The sequence below is a fragment of the Podarcis liolepis genome (assembly GCF_965112155.1).
Source record: "Podarcis liolepis genome assembly, chromosome: 13".
Classification (NCBI taxonomy): Eukaryota; Metazoa; Chordata; class Lepidosauria; order Squamata; family Lacertidae; genus Podarcis; species Podarcis liolepis.
The window spans coordinates 10,684,027-10,707,718 of NC_139573.1; the positions used below are offsets into that span (position 1 = coordinate 10,684,027).

Genomic DNA, 23,692 nt, shown 5'->3' on the forward strand with positions numbered 1-23,692 from the left:
TCATTCTAGATCAGAAACGGACCACTGGTGATTGTGGGCCCCACCATTCAACTCTTCAACTTGTCCATATTTTATGGACAACCAATGCAACACAAATACAAGTCAGGAAGGGCTGACAAGTTTCAGACCCTACACTACTATCCCATAAATGTTCCGGAACCCCATGAAATCTCAGCACCCCTTTAATGATCTCTTCCTCATCTTGGATTATCGCCTCCTTATTTACATACTTAGCTTGCTCCGGCAATTTAATTTGCACTTACTATTGCCGTCTTGCCCATTTCACAGAAGGGGAAAATGGAGGCTCAGCTGCCACCTTATCCAATACAATTTAAGAAGCCCATAGCTTGGATGGGTTTGAAGTGCAGTATCTGAGGACCAGCCACTCAAGCACATGATCGCATTTCTCTTAAAAGTCTGATACCCAGTCTTCCAGGCTCACCTAATGACTCACAACAAAGTGAGAGATCTGCATCTTCCTTTAAAGTGGCAGATATAGGGCAGATTCTAGTGCCTGAACCAGGGGTCAGCAACCTTTTTCAGCAGGAGGCCGGTCCGCTGTCCCTCAGACCATGTGGTGGGCCAGACTATATTTTTGGGGGGAATGAACAAATTCCTATGCCCCACAAATAACCCAGAGATACATTTTAAATAAAAGCACACATTCTACTCATGTAAAAACACGCTGGTTCCCGGACCGTCCACGGGCCGGATTGAGAAGGCGATTGAACCACATCCGGCCCCCACGCCTTAGGTTGCCTACGCCTGGCCTAAACTACCGGTAACTTTTTTGCAGGATGGGAGTCTGAGGTGCAGAGGCAGAGGGTAGCTTATAGGCCTAATGGGGAAAATAAAAACTGACCAATTGCTACATCTGGATGGCATCCACCTGAGAGAACTCAAAAGTGAAATTGCTGGTCTTCTAACAAAAATATATGTCCCTCAGTCCAGCCTCCTTACCCAAGGACTATAAAACGTCCACCAATTTTTAAAAAGGGATCCAATGGGATCCTGGAAACTACAGGCCAGTTGGCTTAACATCTGCTGCAGGAAAACTGGTGGGAATTTTTCTGAAAGGTAACATAACCAAGCGTTTAGGAAGACAAGCTTCACTGAAGCAGAGCCAGCCTGTTGGACACATAATATTAGTGAACTGTAAATCTCCGTGCATGCAAACCGCATTTGAACTGGCATAAATTCTTTGGGCCCCATCAAATAAATTTCACCTCTAGCAGGGAGTCTGGCCTCGCACCACAGAGGTGGCTGCTTTTCAGCGTTAAAAAGCAGATGCTCTCCTATGTGGTTTTTTTAAAAAAAAATTGCAGAGGACTGGGATAGCTGCAGGGAATGAAGGAGTTAATTTTGCCCTCTCCCTCTCTCTCTTCCCACCCCCTCCCTTCAATCCTTGCTAGTACAAAAGAAAAAGAGTGTTCAGAAAGATTAAGAGTTTTGCTTTTACAATGAGGTTCACAAAAGCAGGAGGCGTGTCCCTTAAGTATGTGTGAGTGTGGGAGAGGAGGGGGCTTGGGTTTGGGGGGGGTGCTGGAGAGATCCCATTCCTGAGAGAGAGAGGGATCAGGTGCCCACTGGCTCCCCACCAAAGAGAGAGAGAGACTTGGGGTCCCCTCCCCAGCCCCTCCGCAGGGATGTCTCGGAGAAAACAGCGGAACCCCCAACAGCTCATCTCCGACTGTGAAGGTTCCACAGCCTCTGAGAACGGTGGGTTCCTGGAGGGGAGGGCGTTTTCTTTTGTGGGGGGGGGTGTCAAGGAGAGCTGGCAGGTGCCATGGGTATGGGGGATGGCGACAGTGTGGGAAAGGGCGCGTCGTGGGGTGGGGGCACACCAGGAGCTGGGTGGCAAGGAAGGGGTGAGAAGGAGGCGAAAGAGAAAGAAAGTTTTGTTTCCAAACTGGAAGGAAGTTGTTAGGAAACTCCGAAAGTATGCTTTGTAACTAGCCGGTTGCCTGTATGTTCAGGGTTTGGGTCTCTCTACGGTTTACTGACACGCTCAAAACACATCTATCTAGGAGCATAAATCCTGATCGCATAAAGGTGCCATGCTTAGATACACATGCATTTTGTCTGTCGTTCTCACACGTAGTCACATAAGAACTTTCTTTCCATCCTCGTTTTCTCTCTCTCTCTCTCTCTCTGACTTACCATCAGCAACCAAGCATCCGCTAACATAATGGCCTCTACAGGAAGGATGGGCGATGAGATTTAAAAGCTTAGGTGCAGTTACCAGCACATTCAATGGGTTTTCAAGGCCCCAAAGACCAACTGACTCCCAAAATTCATGCCATTTCTGACCGCTCCACAAAAATTATCCCAGGAATCATCCGTTTGTCAATAACTACACGGTGGGTCCCTTGGAGGTGAGGGCTGAAAATCATCCCATGCTTTAGGGGGCAAGGAAGTGTTGTGTACATGAGTGATGCAATATAAATGAAATAATCATAAACCTTCCAACAACCCTGTCAGGTAGACCAGTTAACCTCACTCATGCTCATTTTACCCACTGGGTGGGCAGAACTGAAAGCGAGAGAAAATTGGTTCACATAAGGACATCTAATGGGTTGGTGACTGAAGGCCTTTCCGGGTTAGATCTCAGCTTGCCACTATACCCCACCTCTGAGCCCCATTTGCGACCCAGATATTTCCATCCTTTAGCTCCCATTGCCCCACAGATATACGTTGTTGATGTTGTTGTTGTTACTATTACTATACCACCCTTCACAGGGTGTAAATCACAGGGCAGTTTTCAATATAAAAACACAAAAATACATAACCTAGTAACAAACAAAAACAAAATAAACCCCACCACACACACCCAGTTTAAAAGGCCATATTGTTTAATTAGCCAAAGGCCTGGGAAATGAGGAATGTTTTTGCCTGGTGCCTAAAGATATGCAACGAAGGGGCCAGGCAAGCCTCCCTGGAGCCACCACAGAAAAGGCCCATTCCCATTTTGCCAGACTTCTCACAGAGGAAGCACCTCGGATGATGACTCCAGGGTCCTGGTCAGTTCATATGGGTGGACGCAGTCCTTGAGGCATTGCAATCATGAGCCCATGCCAAATTAGGCCTTAGTCCGCTACAAGAGTTCAGGCGCCTTGTAGAAAGGTCTTGGTAGAGCATGACAACTTCAGGTGACTCAAAGAAGTGAGTCAAGCTGCATTGATCAGGAAAATGGAACGAGAAGGAGGAGCCACCACCCAAGCTGACCGGTGTGAAATAATCAGCATGACCACAACCCAAGCAATTTCTTTCATTATCTACAGCCCAGTCCTAGGCACATTTATTCGGATGCAAGTTCCACTGTGCCCAGTGAGTCTTATTCCCCAGTCTTCAGGACTGCAGCCTTACACACTCTGACTAGCACCATTTTGTTACATGCCTACTCACATTCTTGTTTCCCTTGCACGCAAAGGCTGCAACCTGGCACACATTTACTTGGGAGTAAGCCTTTGCCTGAACACAGTGTGGCTTTCTTCCAAGTAAAAACAAGACTAGGATGGGGCTGTGCATTGATTTTGAGCATGGCATACAGACAGTGGGCAAGGATTTGGCCACCTGTACCCTCCCTCATTCATACACAGCCAATCCATTGCGCCAACTGGAGCATCATTTCTACAAATGTGCCTTGATTCTGCCCCCCCCCCAATTGCTACGCTGCTCTCACATGCATTTTTCTGCACCTTCCCTCTCAGGCCCACATCCTGGTACCATGACATGGCCTGTCTCACCCTCTGTTACACATGTGTGGGATACATGCCCTTCCATGCCATCGCTGCCACAGGCCACTTTCACCTTGTCCTTTCCCACTTTAAACAGCTCCCCCCCCAAAGAATTCTGGGAGCTGCACTTCGTTAATTGTGCCAAGAGTTGTTATAAGGCCAATATTCCCCTCACAAAGCAACAGTTCCCAGAATTCCCTGGGAAGAGGGACTGATACACCACTATTCTCATCGCTATTCCCCTCACAGAGCTACAATTTCCAGAATTCCCTGGGAAGAAGGATCGAACTACTGGGGGAATCGTAGCCCCAAGAAGGAAATAGAGGGGTCTCCTAACAACTCTCAGCAACCTCCGCAAACTGCAGCTCCCAGAATTCTTTGGGTGGGGTGGGGGAAGCCATTATGGTTTAACATTGCATCATAGCGCTTTAAAAGTGCAACGTGAATATGGCACAGTATTTCTGAGTGCTTTCCTCAACATCTCTCGTGTGTGTGTGTCTCCCTTCACCCCAGAGAGCCAGGAAGAGACGGTCACACACATATGCATTCTGTCACACTTCCTCACACACATATTTTTGCCACACACTGCTTCTTTTCTCTCCCGCTCTCTTTGCTCTTTGTGCTGTTGCTAAGTAACTCGCAGAGTCCTAGATAGTCTCTCTTGTGTTAAGTGAGGTCTCTCTTCCCCCATCCCCCGGTTCCCCATCACCCACCTCATCTCACTCTCCCCCCCCCCACCGCCCCTTTTCAGTCCTTTGCTTGTGGCAACTGGACTGGATTGACTCCAGCTTCCTCTAAGACTCTGTACTGGAGCGAGAAATCAGGATGGAGGCTGGTGGAGGAAAGGAGCCAATTTGATGCATCCTTTCGCTCATCTCCAAAGGAGTAAATTCAAGCTGGTGAGGTGCAGGAAAGTTTATGGTCCCTTTGAGAAAAGTTTATTTAAGGGAAATCTGAGCACAGTTAAGCATGGATTCCTGAAAGAAGAAGGACAACAACAATAATAATAATAGAATAATATATTAACTATTCCCCAGCCACTCTGGGCGGCTCCCAACAGAATATTAAAAACACAATAAAACATCAAACATTTAAAACTTCCCTAAACAGGGATGCCTTCAGATGTCTTCTAAGTCAGGTAGTTGTTTATTTGCTTGATGTCTGGTGGGAGGGCGTTCCACAGGGCAGGCGCCACTACCGAGAAGGCCCTCTGCCTGGATCCCTGTAACCTCACTTCTTGCAGGGAGGGAACCGCCAGAAGGCCCTCGGAGCTGGACCTCAGTGTCCGGGCAGAATGATGGGGGTGGAGACGCTCCTTCAGGTATACTGGGCCAAGGCTGTTTAGGGCTTTAAAGGTCAGCACCAACACTTTGAATTGCACTCAGAAATGTACTGGGAGCCAATGCAGATATTTCTAGATCGGTGTTATATGGTCTCGGCGGCCGCTCCCAGTCACCAGTCTAGCTGCCGCATTGTGGGTTAGTTGAAGTTTCCAGGTCACCTTCAAAGGTAGCTCCACATAGAGCGCATTGCAGTAGTCCAAGCAGGAGATAACCAGAGCATGCACCACTCTGGCGAGACAGTCTGCAGGCAGATAGGGTCTCAGCCAGGTTTATCATCCTGCACAAGCAAACATCATTGGACAATTTTTTGCTTCCCCAAATATATGGTGTGCACTCCAACCTGGTGCTTCCAAGTAAATGCACCCAGGTGCCCGGGTGGAACCCAGAAATAGTACCTCGGGCTAAGAACTTTGCTTCAGGATGAGAACAGAAATCGTGCAGCGGCAGCTGGATGCCCCATTAGCTAAAGTGGTGCTTCAGGTTAAGAACAGTTTCAGGTTAAGAACGGACCTCCGGAACGAATTAAGTACTTAACCCGAGGTACCACTGTAACTATGTTAAGCTCATCCAGGTACCAAACTTGCAGAGTTCCTGTGCTCTGATTGCAAATTATATAGATTTCAATTCACTTGAGAGAACAAGTCTGTTGCAAAGACCCCACAAATGTGTAGCTGCATGACTTCTTATTCCTAAATGTGATAAAACACGTTGCAAGAAACCTGAGAACCTGCTGGTGCCTCTCTCAAAAGGAAGAGTCCTTTGCTTCTGGTGGTACAGTCAAACCTCGGTTGTCGAACGTAATAAGTTCCGTAATATGAACTTCTGAAACGTTCGACAACTGAGGATCAAAGGGCGGTCAGCAAAGTCAATGGAGAAAAAAGAAAAATACTCTCTGGAAACCGTTTGGCTTCCGAAAATCATTCGAAAACTGGAGTAGTTACTTCCAGCTTTTTGGCATTCGGGAGCCAAAACGTATGATAACGGAGGCATTTGGCAGCTGAGGTTTGACTATATACGCTAGATAGAAAGTCCAACACTCCCCACATATCTGAAGAATGCCTTCCCTGGCACAGGCCAACCCAGTAACTCATCTGTTTTGCACACAGAAGGTCCTGGGTTCAATCCTTGCCATTTCCAAAAAGTTCCCTGTCTGGAACTCTGATGAGCTGCTGCCAATCAGTGAAGACAACACTAAGCTAAATGGACCAATGGTCTGATGCAATTTAAGGCAGGATTCCTATTTGGTAAGATCTGCAGGAGGGGCCCAGCTCGTGGGAACTTCACTAAGTTCAGTCAATGAGGTTATTGCATGAAGCAGGGCCTTCTCCATGGTGGCATCTCAACTATGAAGCTCCCTCCCTGTGGAGATCTGTTTATCCACTTGTTTACATTTAGGCGACGGATGAAAACGTACCTGTTTTTGCAGGCCTTTAGGATGCATTGTAACTGTTTGCCTTTGCACATCGTTGTTGGCTGTTCTGGTGGATTTGTTTCTTCTGAGGCTCTTATTCATGTGCCTCCTCCTCGAGATGTCTGGAGGGTGCCTACATGAGAACGGGCCTTCTCTTCAGTGGCTCCCCATCTGTGGAATGCTCTCCCCAGGGAAGTTTGCCTGGCGCCTTCATTATACACCTTTAGGCACCAGGCCAAAACGTTCCTTTTTAACCAGGCCTTTGGTTGATCCAGTTTACATCTTATGCCCTTTTAAAATGTGGGTTTTTTGGGAAGGTGTTTTTATTTTGATTATATATATTGTGGTTTTTATGTTGATCTTTTCTTTGAACCACCCTGAGACCTCCGGGTATAGGGCAGTATATAAATTCAGTTAATAATAATAATAATAATAATAATAATAATAATAATAATAATATTGTGCAGTGGGATTTTACTTGCGTTTTCAGTATTGCATTTTTTCTTTTTCTTGCTGTCCTAGGCTCTCACAAGAGCAAGGGTGACAGTGCTGTTTTTCTCTTATAATGGCAATGGCACCCACCTGATTTTTGATTTTATATTCTGATTTTATCCTGTGAACCATCCTGAGACCTGCATGTATAGGGCAGCATACAAATTTAGTATTTTTAAAATAATATTAATAATAATAATAAAATAAGCTTCAGTTACTTCTTTCAGGTTGCAGTTCTGTATCAAATTAAGAACTGGAAGCTAGGAGGTCACATAGGTCCTGTGTGAAGTCTTACAGTATGATAATAAGGGCTGTAGCTCTGTGGTAGAACAGGTCAATCCCTAGCAACAGAACTGGGAGAGAAACCCTTGCTAAAATCATGTTGAGTTAGATGGACCAACAGTTTGACTTGGGATAAGGCAGCATCTTGTGTTTATTCCCACAGTTTCAAAGTGGTACAGTGGTTACAGACTCCGGCACGCCGGCAGCAGGAGGCCCCATTAGCTAAAGCGGTACTTCAGGTTAGGAACAGTTTCAGGTTAAGAACAGACCTCCAGAACGAATTAAGTTCTTAACCCGAGGTACCACTGTATCTAGATGTGCACTGGCGCAGAAGATGATAACGTAGATGGGCAACTTTGTTTGCAATTTGGGAATCCATCTAAGGGGAGCCCCTCTCCTTAAAAATAGATTGCGATTAAGATTGTTACAGATTTCTAACCTAACTTTCAGGGAAAGTTAGTATGATGCTATGGGGAGAGTGCTCGACCTAGGAGACCAGAGTTCAAAACTCTACAGTGGTACCTCGGGTTAAGTACTTAATTTGTTCCAGAGGTCTGTTCTTAACCTGAAATTGTTCTTAACCTGAAGCACCGCTTTAGCTAATGGGGCCTCCTGCTGCCGCTGCGCTGCTGGAGCACAATTTCTGTTCTCATCCTGAAGCAAAGTTCTTAACCCGAGGTAGTATTTCTGGGTTAGCGGAGTCTGTAACCTGAAGCGTATGTAACCCTGAACCATATGTACTTGGTCCTGAAACACCCTGGGTGACCTTGGGGGCCAGTCTCTGACTCTCAACCTTACCTACCTCACAAGGTAGTTGTGGGGATTAAGTGTGATGGGGAAGAACCAGGTATGCCACCTAATAATAATAATAATAATAATAATAATAATAATAATAATAATTTATTATTTGTACCCCGCCCATCTGGCTGGGTTTCCCCAACCACTCTGGGCGGCTTCCATAGAAACAAAAAATACAGTAAAATATCACAGATTAAAAGCTTCCCTGAACAGGGCTGCCTTAAGATGTCTTCTAAATGTCAGGTAGTTATTCATCGCTTTGACATCTAATGGGAGGGCGTTCCACAGGGCGGGCGCCACTACCGAGAAGGCCCTCTGCCTGGTTCCCTGTAGCTTTGCTTCTCGCAATGAGGGAACCGCCAGAAGGCCCTCGGCGCTGGACCTCAGCGTCCAGGCAGAACGACGGGGGTGGAGACGCTCCTTCAGGTATACTGGACCGAGGCCATTTAGGGCTTTAAAGGTCAACACCAGCACTTTGAATTGTGCTCGGAAACGTACTGGGAGCCAATGTAGGTCTTTCAAGACCGGTGTTATGTGGTCTCGGCGGCCGCCCCCAGTCACCAGTCTAGCTGCCGCATTCTGGATTAGCTGTAGTTTCCGAGTCACCTTCAAAGGTAGCCCCACGTAGAACGCATTGCAGTAGTCCAAGCGGGAGATAACCAGAGCATGCACCACTCTGGCGAGACAGTCTGCAGGCAGGTAGGGTCTCAGCCTGCGTACCAGGTGGAGTTGGTAGACAGCTGCCCTGGATACAGAATTGACCTGCTCCTCCATGGACAGCTGTGAGTCCAAAATGACTCCCAGGCTGCGCACCTGGTCCTTCAGGGGCACAGTTGCCCTATTCAGGACCAGGGAGTCCTCCACACCAGCCCGCCCCCTGTCCCCCAAAAATAATACTTCTGTCTTGTCAGGATTCAACTTCAATCCATTAGCCGCCATCCACCTTGAGCTCCTTGGGGGGAAACGTTAGGATATAAATGCAAGAAATAAAATTAAGAGCATAGATGAAAAGTACACTGCCTTGAGCTTCTTGAAGGAAAGGTGGAATAATATAAATGCAACATTTAAATAAATATATACAGTATATTGTTGTAGGGATTCCCATATGGGGCAGCTGCATATTCCTGCATTGCAGGGGGCCAGTGGCGTAGCGTGGGTTGTCAGCACCCGGGGCAAGGCAAGTAATTTGCGCCCCCTAACCCGTGGATTTGCGCCCCCTAACCCCCAGATGTTGCGCCCAGTGCGGCCGGCCCCCCCTGCACCCCCCACGCTACGCCACTGGCAGGGGGTTGGACTAGATGATCCTCAGGGTCCCCTCCAACTCTACAGTTCTATTATTAAATGTGGCGGGGAAGAACCAGGTACAGTGAGCTCCTTGGGGTGCGGAAAATTGGGATATAAACATGGGCGTAGCCAGGAATTGGGGAGGAGGCCTTTTGTTGGAGGGGCAGAACCTCAGTTTGCTATGTATCTTTATGGATTATTATTGATCGGAGGGCAGGTGACCCTCCCTGCCCCCCCAATACAAATGCAATATTTTTTTAACCAAAATTAAATGTACACTGCCTTGCTCCTTGGACGAAAGGTGGGCTAATATAAATGCAACATTTTTTAAAAAATTGAAATGTGTCGGTTTGCAAAAGGTCCGGGTTTTTTTGGGGGGGGGCTCCTAAAAGCAGGGCTCCTCCTTCGTCCTGGCTTGCCCGCTTGCCTCCCTCCTCCTTCCCGGCTCTCCATCCCTCCGTCTCCAGGTGCGCTCCGGAGCCAGGGCGCACGGGGGCGCAGCGCCTCCTCCTTCCATCGGCGGCAGCCGCCCTCCCGACACCAGAGGTCCCTGCTGCGGCCGGGTGGGAGCCGCTCTCGGCAGCCCACCGCTCGTCTGGCCGCCGCTTGCCTCCTCCTCTTCCTCCATCCTCCGGGATCGGAGGCGGCCGGGCGGGCCGAGATGAGCGGCTCCCGAACGCACGGAGAGCAGCAGCAGCCGGAGGAGGTGGCGGCGTCGGGCGACGGAGCCGCGGGCGCCGGCGGCGACTGCAGGATGGGCGAGGCCGCAGGTGGGCTCCTCGCCCCTGTGGCTGGTCCAGCCGGCTGGGGAAGGGGAGAGGGGGCGACCTGGCGGCCGTGGCCTCCTAGGAAGGGCTGGAGGGGAAGCAGCCGGGCCCAGAGATCTCCCTCCAGGCGCCCATCTCTCCCCACGCGCTCCTGCATGCCGTCAGCCCGTTTACGCATCCATCCTAGTAGTTTATCCTGCCCCTTCCCCCCCCCCCAAAAGCCAGACAGGCTCCTATTTGATTTGCCATGCCCTGTTTGTGCCTTTCCGTCCCCATTGTCTCCATCCAGAAGTCAGAACCCCCTGTTAGCTGTTCTGTAGGAATATGGTAGATAATTTTCAGGTGTGCTTCCTTCTTTTCTGCCTTCCTTCCTTCCTCCCTTCTTTTCTAGAGAGAACGATTTATGAATGGGCAGAACCTTTCAGAGGTGGGTTGCTGGTTAAGGGGGCTTGCAAATTAGTTGGATGTGGGTTGGGCTTTCAGGTAATTAAAAAAAAAATGTTTGCCATGGTGATCCCAATCTTTCTGTTCCATTCTTAAAATTGCATGAGATCTGTTTGTCTGCCTTCCCATTTTGTAGGATGATAGGATTTTGGAGTTGGGAGGGATCCAAGGGTCATTTAGTCCAGCCCCCTGCAATGCAGGGATCTCAGCTAAAGCATCCATGGCAGATGGCCACCCAACCTCTGCTTAAAAACCTCCAAGGAAGGAGGTTCTTCTATATTTTTGTTTCCTTCCATTTGTAATAATAATAATAATTTATTATTTATACCCCGCCCATCTGGCTGGGCTTCCCCAGCCACTCTGGGCAGCTTCCAACAAAATATTAAAATACAAACATTAAAACCTCAAACATTAAAAGCTTCCCTAAAGAGGGCTGCCCTCAGATGTCTTCTAAAAGTCTGGTAGTTGTTTTTCTCTTTGACATCTGGTGGGAGGGTGTTCCACAGGGCGAGTGCCACTACCGAGAAGGCCCTCTGCCTGGTTCCCTGTAACTTGGCTTCTCGCAGTGAGGGAACCGCCAGAAGGCCCTCGGCACTGGACCTCAGTGTCCGGGTAGAACGATTTCTTTGGCATGCCTGCCACGTTTTCTGGGCTGGCAGGTTTGTTTGTATAACAGGATGGCAATGAGAAGTAGAAACATTGCTTGCTTTCAACATATGGAGGAAACAGACAGAGAAAAGTTTTTCTCCCTCTTAGGGCGGGGGGGCAAGGAAGTACGTTTTCACGTAGTGCGTAGTTAAACTGTGGAACTCATTGCCAGAGGAGGCAGAGATGGCCACCAACTTAGATGCCTTTAAGAGTGGATTAGAAAAAAATCGTGCAGGTTAAGGCTTTCGGTGGCTCACTAGCCTTGATGGCTTTGCTCTGCCTCCATGGTTGAAGGAGGTGATGCTTCTGAATACCAGAAGCGTACTGGAAACTGCAGGAAGGGAGAGAGCTCTTGTGCTAGAATCCTGCTTATCAGTTTCCTATAGACATTTAGTTGGCCGCTGTGAGAACAGGATGCTGGGCTTAGACAAGCCACTGGCATGATCCACTGGGGCTTATCTTATGGTCTTTCATTTTTTCTTTTTAAAGTATTTGCAAAACCAGGTACTTGCTGGTGGGGGGTAGTGTGTTAGGGGAGGGGGCTATAGCAAGGCAGCTGCTTTTGCATGGAGAAGCTACTGGGCTCACTGTACGACATCTCCAGCTTAAAGAACCAGAGGTCCGAAAGAGCGGCTGTCAGTCAACCCTCGCCATTGGCCAAGCTGCCTGGGGATTCTGGGACTTGTAGTGCAACGCCATCTGGGAATCCCAAGCTTGACAAATGCTGCAATAACTAGATGTATAATATAATTAATATAATACAGTATACTGTGGTACCTCAGGTTACATACGCTTCAGGTTATGTATGCTTCAGGTTACAGACTCCGCTAACCCAGAAATAGTGCTTCAGGTTAAGAACTTTGCTTCAGAATAAGAACAAAAATCGTGCTCTGGCGGCGTGGCAGCAGCAGGAGGCCCCATTAGCTAAGGTGGTGTTTCAGGTTAAGAACAGTTTCAGGTTAAGTACGGACCTCCAAAATGAATTAAGTACTTAATCTGAGGTACCACTGTATGTTTACATCAAAATATTGGCAGATCCTGAGCAGAGAGAGGGTTGTAACACAAGTTGGAGGATGTACCTAGTTGTGAGCATTAAATGGGCCAGCTTCCTTATACAGTGGTACCTCAGGTTACAAACACCTCGGGTTACAGACTCCGCTAACCTGGAATTAGTACCTCGGGTTAAGAACTTTACCTCAGGATGAGAACAGAAATTGCGCGCTGGTGGCACGGTGGCAGCGGGAGGCCCCATTAGCTAAAGCGGTACCTCAGGTTAAGAACGGTTTCAGGTTAAGAACGGACCTCCGGAATGAATTAAGTTCTTAACCCGAGGTACCGTCTACACTGGCCGGCAAAGTTTCAAGCAAGGGACATCTCCAGCCAGTGTTAAGATACTCAGTTATATAAGCTATGCACCAAATGGCGCCTTAAACCAGGGTTTAAGTTTGCCAAAATGGAATGCCTAGTTGCCATTTTGGGGCCAGATGGCTCGAAAGTCGTGTATTTTTCAATATGACTTTTTGGTTCCAGAAAGATAGAATTCTGCAGGATGTCTTGCTAGTGTGTGAAAACAGCCCAGATCCAAGGATCCGCAGGCACGCACCTCCAGATGGTGGAGACGTCAAGGCACCATCATGACGCCCGGGCATCTTCACTTGGTCACAAATGGCCAATAGCCAGGTGCAAAATGTGCCTGGCGAAATTTGAACGCTTGTTTCCAGCCATAAGAAGAACCTTCTGGATCAGGCCAGTGGTGTGTGCTGTCTAGTACAGTGCTACCTCGGGTTAAGTACTTAATTCATTCCGGAGGTCTGTTCTTAACCTGAAACTGTTCTTAACCTGAAGCACCACTTTAGCTAATGGGGCCTCCTGCTACTGTCGTGCCGCCGGAGCCCGATTTCTGTTCTTATCCTGAAGCAAAGTTCTTAACCCGAGGTACTATTTCTGGGTTAGAGGAGTTTGTAACCTGAAGCGTATGTAACCTGAGGTACCACTGTATCCTGTTTTCACAGTGGTCAACCAGATGTTTGTGGAAAACTAGCAAACAAGACCCAAGCACAGGCACACTCTCCTCTCCGGTGGCTTCCGGCTGCTGGTATTCGGAAGCATAACTGCCTCTGACCAAGGAAGCAGAGCAGAGCCAACATGGCCAATCATGGCCAATAGCCACTGATAGCCACGTCCTTTGTGCAGGGTGAACCTGGGACTTCCTGCATTCTGTTTCCGTTCACGAAAATCTGAGTGTTGTCACTAGCTTCTATCTGATCTGCAGTTGTCCTGTGCATCTTTCTGGTTAAAGATCAGGTGGGCTTGGTTGCCAGAGTGCTGTAGTGGTTGGAGTAGAGTACAGCGGTACCTCAGGTTACAGACTCCGCTAACCCAGAAATAGTACCTCGGCGTAAGAACTTTGCTTCAGGATGAGAACAGAAATCGTGCGGCGGCAGCGGGAAGCCCCATTAGCTAAAGTGGTACCTCAGGTTAAGAACAGTTTCAGCTTAAGAATGGACCTCCAGAATAAATTAAGTTCTTAACCCAAGGTACCACTGTATCTCAAGCTTTTGGTCTCCAGCTGTTGTTGGACTACAACTCCCATCATCCCTGCTAGCTGGGATGATGGGAGTTGGAGTCCAACAACAACTAGGGACCCAAGTTTGAGAAACACTGGGTTAGAGTGTCGGATTAGGACTTGGGAGACCAGGGTTCAAATCCCCACGTGGCCCTAAAGCTCCCTGGGTGACTTGGGGCAAGTTGCTCACTCAGCCTAACCTACCTGGGGATTAAATCAGAAAGAGGAGAACTACGGACACCATCTTGGAGGAAAGTATGGGATATATGAATGTGATGAATGAAATAGATTTCTGATCCAAAATAACCGCTCCCCCTTTCTCTCTTGTCTCCCTTTCTCTGCAGGAGATACTGGGGACGAGACAGCCCCCTTATCCTGCCCTGCCTGCCGTACCAACTTCAAGGATCCCTCCGAGTTGTCCGCTCACGTGGATTCCTGCTGCTCGGAGCAGCCCACCTGCTCCTCTGCGGCGGCAGCTACAGCCGCCGCTGGTCAGGACCACTCCAGCCTCTCCTCCTCGTCCTCCTCTTCCTCGGTGGAAGTCCGTCCCGAGAGCCCTCAGAGCATGGACGTCGAATCGGGGACGCTGCTGTCCGACCCAACCCAAGAAGCGTCCCTTCCCCGGCCCCCTCCCCCGCCTCCCCCAACACTGCCCGCCTCCTCCGCCTCCGTCCCCGCCGGGCACCTCAACATCCCCCTCATCTTGGAAGAGCTCCGGGTCCTGCAGCAACGCCAGCTGCACCAAATGCAGATGACCGAGCAGATCTGCCGCCAGGTGCTGCTGCTGGGGTCCCTGGGGCAGGTGGGCTCTGCGACCCCTTCCTCCGAGCCAGCCCCGGGAGCGTCTCTTCCTCCCAAGCCCCCCTTGCCGGTCTTCTCCATCAAAACAGAGCCAGGGAGGACACAGGCGTCCAGCTCCCCTGAGGTCCCCAAGCCTGCTTTCTTCCACCTCTACCACCCTTTCCCCGGGGGCGCCCGAGTGCCCAAGGCCGAGCAGCTCCTGGCTCCGGCCTTCCCCACAGCTACAGGCATCCTGGCTGCCCAGTGCTTGGGCACCGCCCGGGGTTTGGAGCAGGCGACGTCTCCGGGGCTCCTGCGGCAGAAGAACGGGGGAGGAGCGGGGGGAGGAGGGGCGTTAGAAAGCAGGCTGGAGGAGAAGCCCGGAGGGCGCCACAAGTGCCGCTTCTGCGGCAAGGTCTTTGGCAGCGACAGCGCCCTGCAGATCCACCTGCGCTCCCATACGGGCGAGCGCCCTTACAAGTGCAACATCTGCGGCAACCGCTTCACCACCCGCGGCAACCTCAAGGTGCACTTCCACCGCCACCGGGAGAAATACCCCCACGTCCAGATGAACCCCCATCCCGTCCCTGAGCATCTGGACTACGTCCTCACCACCTCGGGGCTACCTTACGGCATGTCGGTGCCGCCCGAGAAGGCCGAGCCCGGAGAGGAAACCACCCCTCCGCCCACCGCCGAACGCAAGGCCCTGAGCGCCACCGAGAGCCTCACCCTGCTGTCCGGGGCCTCGCCATCGGCGGCAGCCCAGGCCTTGCCCGGCTTCAACAAGCTGGTTCTGATGAAGGCAGTGGAGGCGAAAGGGAAGGGGGACGAGAACACCCCGCCGGAAAGGGAGACGGAGGGTGCCCGGCTTCAGCTGGGGAAGCTGGTGGGATCGCTGCCCAGCTGGGCCTTGCTAGCCAATCACTTCAAGGCGGGCACAGCGGTGGGGCCTTTCCCCTACGTGCTGGAAGCGTCCCCCTCGGAGACTTCCAAGCTCCAGCAGCTGGTGGAGAAAATTGACCGCCAGGGGTCTCCGTCGTCATCTTCTTGCTCTGCTCCCGTCACGGCCACCCAAGCTGTGGCTGGGTCCTCCTCCTCCTCTTCCCTGCCCGCTTCTTCGGGGCCCAACCAGTGCGTGATCTGCTTGCGGGTCCTGAGCTGCCCTCGAGCCCTGCAGCTCCACTACGGGCAGCACGGAGGGGAGAGGCCTTTCAAATGCAAGGTGTGCGGGCGGGCCTTCTCCACCCGGGGGAACCTGCGCGCTCACTTTGTGGGCCACAAAACCAGCTCGGCCGCGCGGGCCCAGAACTCTTGCCCCATCTGCCAGAAGAAGTTCACCAACGCCGTTAGCCTCCAGCAGCACGTCCGCATGCACCTGGGCGGGCAGATCCCCAACGGGGCGCTCCTCCCTGAGACCCCGACTTCGGAAGGGGCCACCTTGGGGGAAGGCGAGAAGCAGCAGCAACCGCAGCAACAGGCCCCTCCGCAAGACGAGGAACTGTCGGAGGAGGAGGAAGAAGAACCCACCGACGAAGACTCCCTGGAAAGTGGAGGGGAGAAGGCCGAGGGGCCCTCCAGCCCGGAACAGGAAGCTCCGGGCCTCACCAAGGAAGGGGGAGAAGCGGTGCAGGCGGAAGAGGAAGATGGTGGCACCAATGCTGCCTTGCCATCAGGGCCTGGAAGCCCTCAGCGGCCCATGCAGGAAGGGGAAGAGAAGGCGGAGGGGGAAAAGGCAGGAGGGGCAGTGCCGCAAGAACAGGAGGAGGAACAGGAAACCGGCGGGGAAGGCCCATCGGAGAAGCAAGAGGGCAGTCAAGCCAAAGAGGGGCCGACGCTGGTTTGTGGGATTTGCAAGCAGGCCTTTCCCGACAGAGCCGCATTGCGCAAACATGCGCTGGCTGCCCACCACCAGGTAAGGGAGAGACTGTTGCTCTTTCTCAGTGTCTCCTATTATAGTAAGCGTTCTGCCTATCCCCTGTTCCCTTGTCATTTCCTTCTCTATCGCTTTATTGACTCAGGAAGTTGGCTTCACTTGGCGTGCTGTCTGTCCCCCTCTAGAGGCAGAACTGGGGAGTGCAAGGCACCGTTACAGGAAGTACATCTCCCTTACGCAGTATTGACACAGGAAGCTGGTTGCACTTGGTGCGCTCTCTGCCCCCCTCTAGAGGCAGAACTGGGGCATGAAGGGCACCATTGTAGGGAATACGATACCACGTTGCCTCACAGTTCTGGAGTGTGGCAAAACATCTTTATAGCATTATAATTTTCCTTTCTTCCACCTGGACCACCCATCAGGTTAAGATCACACGGCAGTTCATGATATATTTATTTAGAAGCAACAAAATACAAGTCTGTAGCGATAGAATCCCTGTAAGCGCACATTTATTGAAGCCTGAAGGTTTAAAGTGCATCTTGGCAGTACAGCAACAGCCCGGTTTGATTACCCTAGGACCTACAAAGGCTTGCAGCTTCCTGTCCCCATGTGGTGTAGCTTGTTGGTGTTTGTTACTTCTTTTTAAATTAATGTTTTTTCCCCAAAAAGGAAATGAAAGTGGCATAGAGCAATAAAGCATGGATGCAGTAAACTAAATGTATTAAGGAAATTACCAGAAAATTTAAAGAAACCGTATGGTTTTTTTTAAAAATAACAATAATCCTGAAAGAAAAACAGCCTGTAACAACCCCCTCAACACACACACACACACACCTGAATTGTGTGAAAGCACAAAAGAAAGGAAAGCAACATTAACATAACGGAAAGGGGAGGAAGGATTTTTGGCTGAAGGCCTGTACCATGGTCGCTAGACCCTAGTTTTCTTGGTCAGAGGCCTGTGCTGCTTCCTCTCTCTCACAGTGCTTCCCAAACTTGGTTCTTCCGCTGTTGTTGGACTACAACTCCCATCATCCCTAGCTAGCAGGACCAGCGAAGAGCTAGTACAAGTTGCAATTTCACCTGAATTTGGGGGGACCCGCTTGAAGCATCCTTTGCGCCTAGCTATTTCATTTGCTTTTGTTCGATTGGCTCTTTACAAACAGCTGAAAGTCTGGGAATTCTAATGATAAACCTGATTTGCAATGGGGGTTGAATAATTTTGATGGCAGCTGTGGATCAAAAGTCTTTGAAACAGCAGAATATAGGCAGCCGTCTATATTTTGATGTTCGGCATAGCACATGTCGGCACCATAGCTGTCAACGTTTCCCTTTTTTTAAGGGAAATTCCCTTATTCTGAATAGGATTCCTCGCAAAAAAAGGGAAAAGTTGACAGCTATGGTGGGCACCATTTAAAGTGGTGTTGCTTCCATTGGGAAGCATGCTTAGAAGCCATGGCAAATGATGGAAATGGGACAGGGCCATAGCTCAGCGGCAGAGCATCTGCCTTGTATGCAGAAGTTCCCAGGTTCAGTCCCCGGCATCTACAGGTAGGGCTAGGAATGCCCCCTGCCTGAAATTCCTGGAGAGCTGCTGACCCTCCAAGTGTGCCTATTTTCCAGGGGACACCCCTGATTTAGAGAAGCCATTCAGGTTTTTTATTTCATCCTGGAATGTCCCACTTTTCCTTAGGATGTCCCTATTTTCATTGGAGAAATGTTGGAGGCTATGGAGTTATCCAACACACACACATACACACAAACCCGAGCCATCTGAAGGCAATCCTGTATACAGAAGCTTTGTTAAAATGTTTAACATTCGTTTTATTATGTTTTGGAAGCCACCCAGTAAGATGTGTGGGGTATAAACAGTAAAATTATCCTTATGGAATGGGGCGTCCCTATTTTTGTCGGAGAAATGTTGGAGGGTATGGAGCTGTTAGTGTAGACAATACTGAGCTGGGTGAACTCGATACGAGGAAGCTTCCTGCCTTCTGGGTCAAACCAGCAGCATTCCTCCCCTTGTGGCCACCCAGACCACTTTAAACCTGTCCTTAAAGACTTACACTGGCTCCCAGTATGTTTCTGAGCACAATTCAAAGTGTTGGTGCTGACCTTTAAAGCCCGAAACGGCCTTGGCCCAGTATACCTGAAGGAGCGTCTCCACCGCCATCGTTCTGCCCAGACACTGAGGTCCAGCTCTGGCGGTTCCCTCACTGCGAGGTTACAGGGAACCAGGCAGAGGGCCTTCTCAGTGGTGGCGCCCACCCTATGGAACGCCCTCCCATCAGATGTCAAGGAAATAAACAAATATCTGACTTTTAGAAGACATCTGAAGGCAGCCTTGTTCAGGGAAGTTTTTAATGTTTGACGTTTTATTGTGTTTTTAATGTTCTGTTGGGAGCTGCAGAGTGGCTGAGGAAACCCAGCCAGATGGGTGGGGGGAATAAATAATATATTATTAATTATTATTAGTAGTATTAGTATTATTACTACTGATGTGAGTGTCCGCTCAAGATGCCACCTGTGTTAAGTACCCGTCTCTTTCTTCTTTCTCCGAAAGGTTAATCTCAGTGGCCACGTGTGGAGCAGCAACCAGGCCCGCCGAGGGAGGCGCCTGCCCCTAGAAGGCCCCGTGCCGGTGCTGTCGGGGGGCCAGGTCAAGCTCCAGGACTTCCTGGGGCGCGACATCCCGGCCCAGCTCGTGGGGGTGGGCCCCCTCTCTTTCTGGAACCAGTACACGGCCTTCCTTTCTGGAGGCCTCCCGACCAAGCCTGCTCACGGTGGGGGTAGTGGTGTCGCTTCCTCCTCCTCCTCTTCCTCAGCATCCAACGCGGGCACCCACAGCCTCTTCGGATCCAGCGTCACTCCCGCGAAGGTGGCTCCCAGCGAGGCCAAGGAGAAGCCGCCAGTGGGGTCTCTGCTGCTGCTTCCGCCGCCGCCCCCAGCCCCAGCCCCGGAGGTCATCCCTGAGAACCCAGGGAAGGGGGAGAAGTAACGTCATCCTGACGTAACGCCTCCGTCAGGTAAGGCAAGGTGGAGGAGACCCATTATGGCTGCAACTTTTGCCTGGTGGTGGAGTTGGAAGCTGGGCCCTGCTGGGTTGGGTTGGCATCTGTGTCGAGGGACAAGGGAGAAGTGAAGTCAAGCTGTTGGAGAGTCACAGCGCCTGCTGTGGCTGCAGGAGCCAATGTGGGAGAGACATGTTTTGTTGCAGTTAGGGCAGACGGAGGCATCCCGTTGTGCCTCTGCAGATACACCACGGCAGTGTGGTATAGTGGTTAAGAGCGGTAGATTCATAATCTGGAGAACCAGGTTCGCTTCTCCGCTCCTCCACATGCAGCTGCTGGCTGACCTTGGGCTAGTCACACTTCTCTGAAGTCTCTCAGCCCCACTCACCTCACAGAGTGTTTGTTGTGGGGGAGGAAGGGAAAGGAGAATGTTGGCCGCTTTGAGACTCCTTCGGGTAGTGATAAAGCGGGATATCAAATCCAAACTCTTCTTCTTTCTGGGCTGTTTCTCCTGTGGTCACTTCTGTGGGTGCACAACCTGTCTGTCCATCTCCAGCCGCTGTGCAACTTTGCAATGCGGAATTTTCTGGCCAAAGCTCAGCCAGAAGTGGGATTTGTAATTCTATGAAATTCTGAAATCTGACCGGTGATAGGATTTGTGATTCACGGCAAAGGGAGGTTTGGATTCATGGGACCCAGGTGTATGGGCTTGGGTGGACGCTGTTACGAGCAGCGCCCTCGGTGGTTTGCTATGTACGCCGTCACTGCCTTGAGCAATCCACCCCCATTGCTGTTCTGCCCAGTGTATCTGCTGCTGGAAGCCATAATAATAATAATAATAATAATAATAATAATAATTTATACGCCGCCCTCCCCAGCCAAGGCTGGGCTCAGGGCGGCTAACAAGCAATAATAAAAACAAGTTGAATGAATACAACTTAAAAACAAGATTAAAATACAACATTAAAACATTAAAATGCAGCCTCATCACAGGAGGAGAAAGGAAAAAAGAAAGAGGGGGAGGGAATCAAATTGACTCCAAACCAAAGGCCAGACGGAACAACTCTGTCTTACAGGCCCTGCGGAAAGAAATTAGATCCTGCAGGGCCCTGGTCTCATGAGGCAGAGTGTTCCACCAGGCCGGAGCCAGTGTTGAAAAAGCCCTGGATCTGGTTGAGGCTAATCTAGCTTCCTTAGGACCCGGGACCTCTAGGGTGTTACTATTTATGGACCTTAAGGTCCGCCATGGGGCATACTGGGAGAGGTGGTCCCATAGGTACGAGGGTCCTACTTTGTGTACACCGCTTGGGTGGTGGGGCAGACCTGCTGCCCTCTAGATGTTGCTGAACAACCTCCCCCATCATCCCTGACCACTGGCTATGCGGGCTGGGGTTAATGGGAGTGGGGAGTCCAGCAATATTGGGGACGCCACAGGTTCCACACTCCTGATTTCACCCATGGAAACAGCTTTAAAAGGTGCAAAGCGCAGAGAACATTCCTCTTCCACCTCTCACTAGATGGTCCTTGTGTGGGGGAGATGATGGTTCGGATGTGATTGGGGAGGACTCTGCTTTCTAAAATGGGCTGTAGCTCATTACCATGGCATCTAATTTGCACGCAGAAGGTCCCAGGTCCCTTGGCATCGCCATGTACAGCCGGGAATGTCCCCTGCTTAAAAGGACCTGGAGAACTGCTGCCCAGTCAGTGTAGACAATACTGAGCTAAGATGGACCCGGCAGCCTCCAGTAAAAGAGAACTTCCTCTATCCCTATGCTCAAGGCAAGGTAGAGACATTCTGAAGTGGCAGGAAATACAGGCATGGTTTGCATATTCTTTTTCCGGAGCCAGTGTGGTATAGTGGTTAGGAGCAACAGACTCGTAATCTGGGGAACCGGGTTCGCGTCTCCGCTTCTCCACATGCAGCTGCTGGGTGACCTTGGGCCAGTCACACTTCTCTGAAGTCTCTCAGCCCCACTCACCTCACAGAGTGTTTGTTGTGGGGGAGGAAGGGAAAGGAGAATGTTAGCCGCTTTGAGACTCCTTTGGGTAGTGATAAAGCGGGATATCAAATCCAAACTCTTCTTCTTCTTTCCTCCCAGTGTAAAACTAGGGTTGCCGTACGTCTGGAATTTCCCAGACGTAGCCAGGATTCGTCAGAAAACGCTTCAATGTCCAGGAAAATCCAGACGTATTGCAACATATGTCAAAAGCGTAGATTTTGGCGAATTTCCTTTAAAATAGCTCAGAAACTTCTCTCTCTTTTTTGAGCTTTTGCAAAAGAAAGCTAAACAACGTTTGTCTCCAGTTTTTCACTTTTTGAAATACGACAACCCTGTCAAAACTTCCAGAGTTAGCAAGGAGAGGCGAGAGTAAATTGATGGGGACTTCTGGGTTGAAGGAAGGAAGGGAGCACAGCGTGTTGCTGCTAGCCTGGGAATGGCTGTCTTTTGAATGTTTGCCCAGCATCCTGTTCCCAAAGGTATCCAATTGGATGCCTCCAAGAAACCTGTTAAAAGGTGCAGAAGACCCTACTTTCAGTTCCCCGCACATTTAAGGCATTTTTAGATTTCTCCTCAGCCCCGAAAGGCTCCTTGAATAGCTTACAAATAGCAACAATGAGTCAGTCTCCGCTTGCGGTCTAAGAGACAGAACACTTAAGGAAAAAGGGGTGAGGAGGGAAGAGGAAAGCAAGCAAACACATGCACTAGTTCTTCAGTGTTACAAAGTTCATAACGATGAACAGACTTCTGAAAGTTTGGTCATCCACTCTCTGGATCGACTTTGCAGGATGCTTTGCCATGAACAAAGCAGTCCCGTTTTTGCAAGGCGGGTGTCAAAGTAGTGATTTGCAAGGAGCTAGACCACAGGGTGAGTGAGTGTGGTTTCTTTTTCCCTAACTTTTTTCTTTTTTTTCCTTTTCTTTTTTTTTAAACTTTATTCCAAAACCGAAAAAGAATTACAAACATCAAATTCAAAATCCATATTCGTTTTGTAACATAAGCCTATTACATGAGAGAGTTTGGATTTGATATCCCGCTTTATCACTGCCCTAAGGAGTTTCAAAGCGGCCAACAATCTCCTTTCCCTTCCTCCCCCACAACAAATACTCTGTGAGGTGAGTGGGGCTGAGAGACTTCAGAGAAGTGTGACTAGCTCAAGGTCACCCAGCAGCTGCATGTGGAGGAGCGGGGAAGCGAACCCAGTTCACCACATTATGAGTCTACCGCTCTTAACCATTATACCACACTGGCTAGATTAAAATATCGCTAATCGCTATAGACTTCCCTTTGCTATATATAAATGCAACGCAATTAGAAATATTATATTAGAATTTTTTATAAATTCCCCACTCCCCTTTACCCATGTGTGATCTCAATATATTTTTCTAACTTCTTCCATCTTGTTGTGTTGTTGTAGTTTAATAATTATTCAATAGATTCTTTTATAATTTCCTTGCTTACCCCTGCACGTTTTACACATTATCTATTAATATTCCAGTTCCGTAACCAACTTTTTTCTTTTCCTTTCCTATCTTTTCCAGGCGGAACTGTTTTAGCGATACCCAGGCTGGCGGGGACGCGCCCCCCCCCTTTCCCCCAAGCGCAGCCCCGCAAGAAGAGAAGCGGCTCCGGTCTTAATTTTAGCAACATTTTAGTCTTTTACTTTTAAAATGTAGCTTGGATGTCCGTCAGCCGAAAGGCAGGACCCTGTCGCTGGTCAGGGAAGCACGGCAAACACCCTGCACCCTTGGGGAGAAGAAAAAGGAAGGAAAAGTGGGTCTCATTTAGATTAGGGCAAGGATGCCGGTCGGTCCATTCAAGCGAAGGGCAGGACATCTTGAGCTCCCCAATAAAAGCAGTTTGACAGAACTACCAAGTCTTTGGCTCTTTCTTTCTACAAAGGGCTGGAGGGGCGCCCGGTTTAGCCCCCTGATGTTGACCCCCAACACACACACACACACTCTCTGCAATTGATGCAAGCCAAAAGGGTCTCTCTTCACGTACACTTCAAATACAGGTAACTCACAGTTGTGTGTAACTCACAACTCACACACATTTAACTTGCGTGATTGCACGGGTTGGGTGGAATAGATAAATGAATGGAGAGCGGAGGAAACCCAAACTTTGGTAAACAGCCCTCCACCTTGCAGGGGGTGGGGGCAGTTCCCTGGGTTCCTGGCTTTATACTTTTTTTTTAGTACAGTGCTACCTTGGTTTACAACCATAATCCGTTCCGGAGGTCCATTTGTAAACCAAAAC

The 23,692-nt window shown here is 49.9% G+C and overlaps 1 protein-coding gene across 3 annotated transcripts; it reads left to right on the plus strand.

Annotated features, from left to right (window-relative positions):
- The first annotated feature begins 1,601 nt into the window (after nt 1-1,601).
- SALL2 (spalt like transcription factor 2) lies at nt 1,602-23,302 on the plus strand. Of its 3 annotated transcripts, XM_083472243.1 has the most exons (5): nt 9,919-10,117; nt 10,506-10,541; nt 14,117-16,464; nt 18,986-19,448; nt 22,975-23,302. In XM_083472243.1, exons 1-4 carry the CDS (start codon nt 10,009-10,011, stop codon nt 19,418-19,420), a joined length of 2,928 nt encoding a protein of 975 aa, XP_083328369.1. In that variant the 5' UTR covers nt 9,919-10,008; the 3' UTR covers nt 19,421-19,448; nt 22,975-23,302. The 3 variants fall into 3 exon arrangements, with proteins under 3 accessions (XP_083328371.1, XP_083328370.1, XP_083328369.1); XM_083472245.1 differs by lacking the exons at nt 9,919-10,117; nt 10,506-10,541 and adding an exon at nt 1,602-1,719; XM_083472244.1 differs by lacking the exon at nt 10,506-10,541 and having other exon boundaries at nt 9,847-10,117.
- The last annotated feature ends 390 nt before the right edge of the window (nt 23,303-23,692 follow it).

Coding starts and splice junctions, on each gene's coding strand:
- SALL2 (XM_083472243.1), top strand. CDS start 10,009: ATGAGCGGCTCCCGAACGCACGGAGAGCAGCAGCAGCCGGAGGAGGTG. Junction 10,542..14,116: donor ATGGGCAGAACCTTTCAGAG/GTGGGTTGCTGG, acceptor CTTTCTCTGCAG/GAGATACTGGGGACGAGACA. Junction 16,465..18,985: donor CGCTGGCTGCCCACCACCAG/GTAAGGGAGAGA, acceptor TTTCTCCGAAAG/GTTAATCTCAGTGGCCACGT.